Source organism: Papaver somniferum, chromosome 2 (assembly GCF_003573695.1).
Source record: "Papaver somniferum cultivar HN1 chromosome 2, ASM357369v1, whole genome shotgun sequence".
Taxonomy (NCBI): Eukaryota; Viridiplantae; Streptophyta; class Magnoliopsida; order Ranunculales; family Papaveraceae; genus Papaver; species Papaver somniferum.
In genome coordinates, this window is record NC_039359.1 from 179,611,298 (window position 1) to 179,619,967 (window position 8,670).

An 8,670-nucleotide genomic window follows, 5' to 3' on the forward strand; every position below is an offset into this window, starting at 1 on the left:
AAGTATTAGGATAATGAGACATTACAAGTATTGCGAAGACTTGAAGATGTGAAGAAGCAAGGAGCTACAACGATAACAATCATCCTTACACTTGAGGATAGTGATATTTGACTTGAACTGTTTCATTCCCTAACGCATCTTTCAAGTCGTGCAAATTGAAAAAAAAAATTGCGAAACATATTTGAACTCTAGATAGACATAGTATTAAGGAATACAATACGAGGTTTATTGCTTAACCATTAAACTTTGTAGATAAGACATCGCCATAATCATTTGAATGCTATTGTGATTATGTATCGGTATAAGGTGAGGATTTCATCCTAGGGAACAATGTTTTACATGTGTTCTAAGGAAGTAAGTTCATAAACTTGTTTGAAAAGGAAATCTCCATGCGTTATTGGTTTTGTTATTCATTGCATATCTTATGAACAAACAATATGTGTAATTGAGTATAACCGTTCACGACTTGTTTGTGTTCTTGGTAGAACTATTCACAAAGCCTGACTTATGTATTGGTATGACTTTTATTAGTGAAACCGATCTTAAGTAATCACCTGAGATGGTATGATTGGGTTTGTGATTTTATGTCTGACCAAATACAGGAAAGGGGAACCGATCCTAGTAAGAGGTGCAATACATCACAAAGGGGAACCGATCCTTGTATGAGGTGCAACAAGGTTTATAGCAGAAAGGGGAATCGATCCTATGGACATGTGCAACACGTTTTTAGGTAAAGGAGAAACGATCCTATGGACATGTGCAACACATATAAGTTAGATACCTTATATATGTGGGGAACCGATCCTGGTACCTAATCAACCAATTTTAGAAAGCTAGTGTGACTATGCACAATACTCACATGGAAGGTAGAACCGAAACTTTTTTTGGTAGAACCGTTAAACCGGAAAATAAGTTCAGATCACTATGCAGAAATAAGCTTTCTGCAAATATTTACGGGACGCTTTCCTTCTTTATTGTTTTTTTTTAGTATTCTTATTTTGTATCTAAAAAGTGATGAGTGTATCTTCTAAATTTCTTTCAATAGTTTGTTCGGCAAATTACATTCTGCATTACATGAATAATAATGAGAATAAAATTTAGAAGAGAAAACCTTCCACCGATGACAAAGATAAAATTAGTTAGGACGGCCGAGCAAAGTGAGAGAGGACTCTATATATGGTGACTTTGTGTTAATGTGAAGCGTGACATTTTTTTCAATTTAACACAAAAAGATTGGATTTGGTTCAACGGTGAAACGACGACACTGCCCCTCTAAATCAAATTTTACTTTTTTTCTTTAGACATTTTCGTAAATAAACCGGAAAGGGACGGCAAATAGGTATTAGACATTTTCGTAAATAAACCAAAGGGGAAGGGCAATAAGGTATTAGACATTTTCGTAAATAAACCAAAGAGGAAGGGCAAATAGATATAAGAGCCAAATTGTATTATAATTCCTTATGTGTCATATTTTTTAGGGGTATTTAATATAACATATCTAAAAATACGTGCCTTGGAATTTTATAAATTTTATCTCGTTGGAAAGGTTTTAAAAAAATCTACGCAATGAGTACAAACAATAAGAGAAAAATATCGTTTGGTCCTTTTTTAGGTGGGCCCATGTCTGTTTAGTCCTTTGGTCAAAATACTGTTTGGTCCATAATTAAAAAAAAATACCAAACAGACAATAATACCCTTACCTTAACTGTTACCGCCTTCAACCCATAATCTCATAAAAACGCGTCAACTGTCTCTCTCCTTCTTTTCAGTTTCATTTTCAAAGAACCACAACTTCTTCGTCTTCTTCACTCCAAAATCCAGAGAACGAACATCATCAAAACCAAGAATCCACCAAAATCAGTCGAAATCATTTCAACTTTCGCAAATCAAAATCAAAACAGTCTTCAAAATCAGAAAACCAAACCTAGAAAATTTAAAAACCCTAGAAAAATTGAAGAAATCAAAACCCTAAATGGGTAAATCGAAGAGGAAAGTAGTAGTAGATACATCTTTAGACGAAGAAGTTGAAGAAAGAGATAGCCAATTAGTTGTTTTTGAAGGAGATAGTCAAGAAGAAGAAGAACCAGTGACAAAGAAATCAAGAGTAAAGAAATCAGCGAAAGGTAAAAACACTAATTCGAAGTTGATTTTTGATCTGTTTGTTGTTGAATTGAGCATGTATTCCAATTTTTCTGCTGTCTGCATGTTTCTCCTCTGATGTTTGTCGGACTTCATTTCTAGAATGAAGTCTAGAAAAATTGTGCTAAGTCCATGTTTCTCCTTTGGTATTTGCTGGACTTCATTTCTAGAATGAAGTCTAGAAAAATTGGACTGAGTCCATGTTTCTCATTTGATGTTTGCTGGACTTCATTTCTAGAATGAAGTCTAGAAAAATTGCGCTAAGTCCATGTGTTCTCCTTTGGTGTTTGCTGGACTTCATTTCTAGAGTGAAGTCTAGAAAAATTGTACCGAGTCCATGTTTCTCCTTTGCTGGACTTCATTTCTAGAATGAAGTCTAGAAAAATTGTATTGAGTCCATGTTTCTCCTTTGGTGCTTGCTGGACTTCATTTCTAGAATGAAGTCTAGAAAAATTGTACTGAGTCCATGTTTCTCATTTGATGTTTGCTGGACTTCATTTCTAGAATGAAGTCTTGAAAAATTGCGGTAAGTTCATGTTTCTCATTTGGTGTTTACTGGACTTCATTTCTTGAATGAAGTCTAGAAAAATTGAAGCTAAGTCCATGTTTCTCCTTTGGTGTTTGTCGGACTTCATTTCTAGAATGAAGTCTAGAAAAATTGTACTGAGTCCATGTTTCTCCTTTGGTGTTTGTCGGACTTCATTTCTAGAATGAAGTCTAGAAAAATTGTACTGAGTCCATGTTTCTCCTTTGGTGTTTGCTGGACTTCATTTCTAGAATGAAGTCTAGAAAAATTGCGCTAAGTCCATGTTTCTCCTTTGGTGTTTGGTGGACTTCATTTCTAGAATGAAGTCTAGAAAAATTGCGCTAAGTCCATGTTTCCCCTTTGGTGTTTGCTGGAATTCATTTCTAGAATGAAGTCTAGAAAAATTGTACTAAGTCCATGTTTCTCCTTTGGTGTTTGCTGGACTTCATTTCTATAATGAAGTCTAGAAAAATTGCGGCTTCAAGATTTTAAAGTTTATTATCTACATTCTTATACCTTCATATTCTACCTAGATTTTGTACAAAAATGAAGTAAGCCGGTGTTGACATTATCTAGATTCATTCTTGTGTTGGTTCTTCTTTGAAAGCCTCATTTTATTGAATGAACTTCGAAATGCTTGAGAGTTCACCAAGTAGAATGAACTGAAGTATTTAAAAAAATGTAACCATTAATCTTCTTCTTTTTTTGTCTTTAAAAAAATCGTGGATAAGTAGATAAAGTGTAGCTTTGTTGGAGCCATTGCTTTTGCTGCTAAGATTAAAGCTCTTCCAAAACATGAGGCTTTGAATGATGAACATAGAGATGCTTTGTATAGGAGTCCGTTGGGGAGTGTAGCCAAAGTATTTCTGGAAGGGGAGACTGTTGCTACTGAATAGATTAAGTCAATACCTGCTGTCCAAGTTGTCTGCGATGCACACCGGTTCATTCCTGAAACAAATGACCATACGTTCGTTTTCAAAGTAGGGGAAGAAACATATGTGCTAAGATCATCACCTGAAAAGTTGTCGTTAGTGTTTGGAATACCATGTATTCCTGGAATTGAAATAGAAGAATCATTCTTGGACACTAGAAACGTAGCTAACTACACTACTGGAATGTTCTATCGAACCTACGAATTTGTTCCACCTAAAAAGAAACTTTCTGATATAAAGAACACAGAATTGAAAGCAGAGAATCACAAGCAAGCAGCAGTCAAGCAGCTTGGAAAGCAGAGAATCACAAGCAAATTCCAATTTTAGTTCAAGGGAGTGAAATCATTTCTCTGTTGTTCAATGATTACTTGGATACCACTTGTTGGACTACTATATATACAGAAAGTATAAAGCTGCAAACAACGATAGAATGCTCAATGATAGCGAGGACAATGAGACTCGAATAAATTATATCAACTTCGAGATTCTGAATTCAACAGCATTCGTAAGTTTGTTTCTTCCTATCCATTGATAAAAAGTGAACTGTTTGCTTGCAATTTGTCTGATTTAGAGAAAAATGCATGCCTATGAAGGTTATTTTGATTTTTATCTATTTGAACTGTATAATCCAGCATGCATAGAATGAGAACTGCTTATCTAATTCATTTTTCTTTTTGTTTTTCAGACATTTTTTGCGTGGCACAATGAACTTAAGAGAACAGAAGAAGTTGATCAGTTTATAAAAAGCATGCCTAAAAAACCCGAAAAGTTGCTCATTCCTATGAATACTGACCCACACAGTGGTAATGCAAAATCAAAAGGGTCACCAGGTGAACACTGGCATCTGCCGGTTTTTGACGTCGGCAACTACACATGGGAGCATTACAACTCCATCAAAAAAGGAGAGCTTGGTAAGCAATGCAAAGCTGACGCAAACAGAATGGCTATGTACTGCATGAAATACATCAACTTGTGGCTACAAGCTCATGGTAGGGTGAGATGCATCAACGTCAACTTTGAAAATATGCCAGGAGTGCCAGATCAAGGAGCATATCCAGATTGCCTGCTGTACACCTGTTATTGGATCAAGAGAAGTGTCAGGCCAACCATAAATAAGTCGTAGAGTGTGTTGAAGAAAGCTGACATGATAGAGAAGATGCAAGCAAGAAGAGTTGGGATGGCCTACAAACTTCTTACTGCATCAGGGGATGAAGATAGCTGGGGTGAATTTTCCAACTCAGAATACCTTAACATTGCTTACTTGGAACAGATTAAACAGACAAAACTCTTTTTAACTATAGTATATTGCACAGTAAATTAATTCTTATTGCAACAGAAAACTCTTATGTCTAATATCACCTGAATTACCTTCTAATGTAATTGATACTCTAGTATGTTTTATATTTTCATCTATCATATTTTGGATAATATATAACATCAATGTTCTATCTTATTCCTTGTCTTTATGTCTTATTTTCTTATGAATTTATTTTGTAGCATGAATGTTCCTTCTTTGATGTTTTGGTGGACTTCATTCCTGAAAATGAACTTTATGGAATTCAAGTCAGTTCTAGGAAAACTAGTGTTCATTCCTGAAAATGAAGTTCATTTCAGTAAATGAACTGATAGAGGGGCGGTTCATTCCAGATAATGAGAAATTATGCATTGTCTTACTATCCAATGGATACCTATTAACTCTAGTACTTCAGCATTTTGTCTTTTGTCTTATGTATACCAGTTTATTTACCAAAATGAACTCTATTGGTTATAGGAAAACTTGTGTTCATTCCTGAAAATGAAGTTCATTTCAGTAAATGAACTGATACATATCCCTGATAATGAAAAATACATATCCCATAGAGTTGATCTGTAGGAAAAATACCATAACCTACTACAAAATATCAGTACATACATATCCAAAAAGAAATAATATCTAAAAAAAGCATTTCTAAGAAAAAAAAGGGAGTTCATTACAGAAAATGAAGTGCATATCAAAAAGTTAAAAAAAAAAACTACAACCAGTGCATAATCAAACAGGTAAGAGAAGTTCATAAAAACATAAAAAACATAAACTAGAAGAAAAAAAAGGTTCATGCATACTACTCCAGCATTAATACACGACAGGTAGCTTTGTTGTGGTTCCCAATCTTCTTGCAATTTGAGCACTTCATAGGCCTCCTCTCCTTCTCATAAGCACCACGGATGTGCTTCTTTGGTGGTCTTCCTAGAGGTGGCCTTGGAATACCATGTAGGAATCTCTCTTCAGGTTCATACGCTTCTGGCATGTCGTAATTGGGAATGGGTCGAATTGCAGGAGCATACGTATGGCAAAAATGAGTTGAACCAAAGTAAGGCTGAACAAACCTCAACATCTCAATACCACTCATAGTAATAGCAGCAGTGGCGTGAGCACAGGGGAAACCAAACATTTTCCATCTTTGGAAAGTTCACGTCATATGCATCAGATCAACAGCATGAGAGCTAGGAGAGTGAACCTCATATATACCATTACCTGACTCTGTAACACTCCATGGACGCCCTACATCGACACGTGACTTGAGTAGAGCTTTATAGATGGGAGTCAAACTATCACTATAATTTCTAACGAGCTCACACCTTTCTGCACTCATCCTCATAATATTTATCCTAATCTCATCAACAAGAGTAGCTGGAGGCAGATCCCTTTCAGGAAGAATCCAGTTATTGAAAGACTCTGCAATAGTTGACGAGTGTGTCCCATACCTACATCCTAAGAAGAAACCATTTGCCCAATGCTTGGGGTCGATATTTATGATGTACTTGGCAACCCAACCACATCCTATGATACACATCTCATTTAAAGCAGACTCATATTTAGCAACACTATAGCAGTATGCAGCTTTATGGAACAAATCTTGAACTTGTTTATACTTCTCATGTGATTTCTTGATGGGGAGGTTATTCTTCAAATAATGGATATAGTAACTATGATAAGAGTTGGGAAAATACTTGGGAATACTTTGCTTCATCCCTTCATGACGATCAATGATAAAGGTGATAGGACGAGAGTCGACACAATGCTGCAAGTTCTCCATAAACCACTCCCACCCTTCAATTTCTTCTCCAGGAACTAAAGCATACGCAAAAAGAAAAAATCCTACAGAATGAAAAGAACACAAAAAAGAACTAAAAGCGTCAGTTCTTTAAAAAATATCTATAACAAAAATGAAAGTTTCATTCTTAAAATGAAGTCCATTCTGTAGCATGAACTGTATAATCAAAAAATCTATAACTCATTCCAAAAAATGAAGTCCATTTTGTAACATGAATGTAGAATAATCAATATCTATAACTTTTCTACACTTCATTCCAACAATGAAGTTCATTCTATAACATGAACTAAGACCTTCTTCTTCAAAAAATAACAAAGTAAAACATAAAAAAAAGCAGCAGGAATTCATTCCCCGCTTATGAACAGCTAAAAAACTTAACAGAGAAGCTTCCTTCATTCACATTGCTATTAAAAATCAAAAAAAATAAAGGTTTCATTCTATATAATGAATTTCATTCTGTAGCATGAACCGTATAATCAAAAAATCTATAACTTTTCTACACTTCATTCCAAAATGAAGTCCATTCTATAACATGAACTGTAGAATCAAAGCAGCAGGAGTTCATTCCCACTTATGAACAGCTAAAAACTTAACAAAAAATAAGAGTTCATTCTTAAAATGAAGACCTTCTTAACAAAATAACAAAAGTAAAACTGATAGAAATTACTTTCTTCTTGAACATAAAATGAGTTCATCCTAAAAAATGAAAAGCCTTAACAGAGAAACTTCATTCATTCACATTGCTCTTAAAAATCAAACAACGAACTAATATGAGTTATTCAGAAAAGAAAGAAAATTTACCTTGGTTTCCATTCACACCAGTGGAAGCCATCACTGTTCCCTTGAATCTCCCATTGGTAAATGTTGCATCACAGTAAAGCATAGGGCAAATGAACTGGTATCCTTCCATATAGGCAACAAAACATATGAAAAGCCTCTGAAAACGTTTAGTCTCTTTATCATACTCAAACTTAATATAACTGTCAGGATTGGTAGCCTTTATTGCTTCAACATACCTAATAAGATCTGTATAACTTTTTGCATCATCGCCATATATCTCTGCCTTAGATGCTTCCTTCCCTTTATAAGCATGATGGTATTTTATGTCAATTCCATAACAACTCTTCACCTGAGCAACCATATCATTAGGCTTTATCGACGGATTTGACTGTATTTGATCCTTGAATAGATGCTTAATCAATTTCTTCTTCACAGGTGGGTCCTTCAGCTTATAAGAACCACCACATTTATGCTCCCCATTGAATTCCTTGATAGCAAAGACACTTTTAGCGGTATCGATTGGAATACAGTGCAGATACCAAGGACATTTTGCATTCCTACCACACTTGCCTGTGAACCTGAGTCTGTCATTCTTAACCTTTGCAACTGTATTTTAAAGTCACGAATCATAGTATCTAAAGAAACTTTCAATGGAATACTATCCCCTTTGTAGTACACAACAGCATAACAACTGGATAGGGCCATACTGAACCTGAAAAATGAACACATACACAAAATAGTTCATTATTGGAATGAAGCTGAAACAAAATAGCTTCATTCAATAACATTCTAAAAAAATAAATAGTTCATTCCACGAATGAATCCTTAAACAGAATGATCTCATTCATTAACATCCTAACAGATAAACAGAGCAGCAACAGTATTTCTTCCATGACAAAAAAGAAAAGTTCATTCTCGGAATGAAACCTTAATAGAATGACTTCATTCGTTAACATCCTAACAGATAAACAAAAGCACCAATAGTACTTCTTCCATGACAAAAGAAGAGTTCATTCTTGAAATGAAGCCTTAACAAAATAAAGATTCTTAACAGAACAACACTAATAGATTCTTCCTTAAACAAAATAAAGAGTTCATTCCAAGAAATGAAGCCTTAACAGAATAAATATTCTTAACAGAACAACACTAATAGATTCTTCCTTAAACAAAATAAAGAGTTCATTCCAAGAAATGAAGCCTT

General features: G+C 34.8%; 1 protein-coding gene across 1 annotated transcript; it reads right to left on the reverse strand.

Annotated features, from left to right (window-relative positions):
• Positions 1–6,044: 6,044 nt before the first annotated feature.
• Positions 6,045–8,362, reverse strand: LOC113352470. Its single transcript, XM_026596284.1, has 4 exons — positions 8,301–8,362; positions 8,040–8,181; positions 7,491–7,956; positions 6,045–6,706 (listed from the first exon to the last, which is right to left on the reverse strand). The coding sequence occupies exons 1-4, from the start codon at positions 8,360–8,362 to the stop codon at positions 6,045–6,047; spliced, it is 1,332 nt and encodes a 443-aa protein (XP_026452069.1).
• Positions 8,363–8,670: the final 308 nt, after the last annotated feature.

What these genes read in the sequence shown, in the direction of transcription:
- LOC113352470 (XM_026596284.1), bottom strand. Translation starts at nt 8,362, where the DNA reads ATGGAAGAAATACTGTTGCTGCTCTGTTTATCTGTTAGGATGTTAATG. An exon ending in TGACAGACTCAGGTTCACAG is followed by an intron (nt 7,957 to 8,039) that starts GCAAGTGTGGTA and finishes TTTGCTATCAAG; the next exon opens with GAATTCAATGGGGAGCATAA. An exon ending in TGGTGTGAATGGAAACCAAG is followed by an intron (nt 6,707 to 7,490) that starts GTAAATTTTCTT and finishes CGTATGCTTTAG; the next exon opens with TTCCTGGAGAAGAAATTGAA.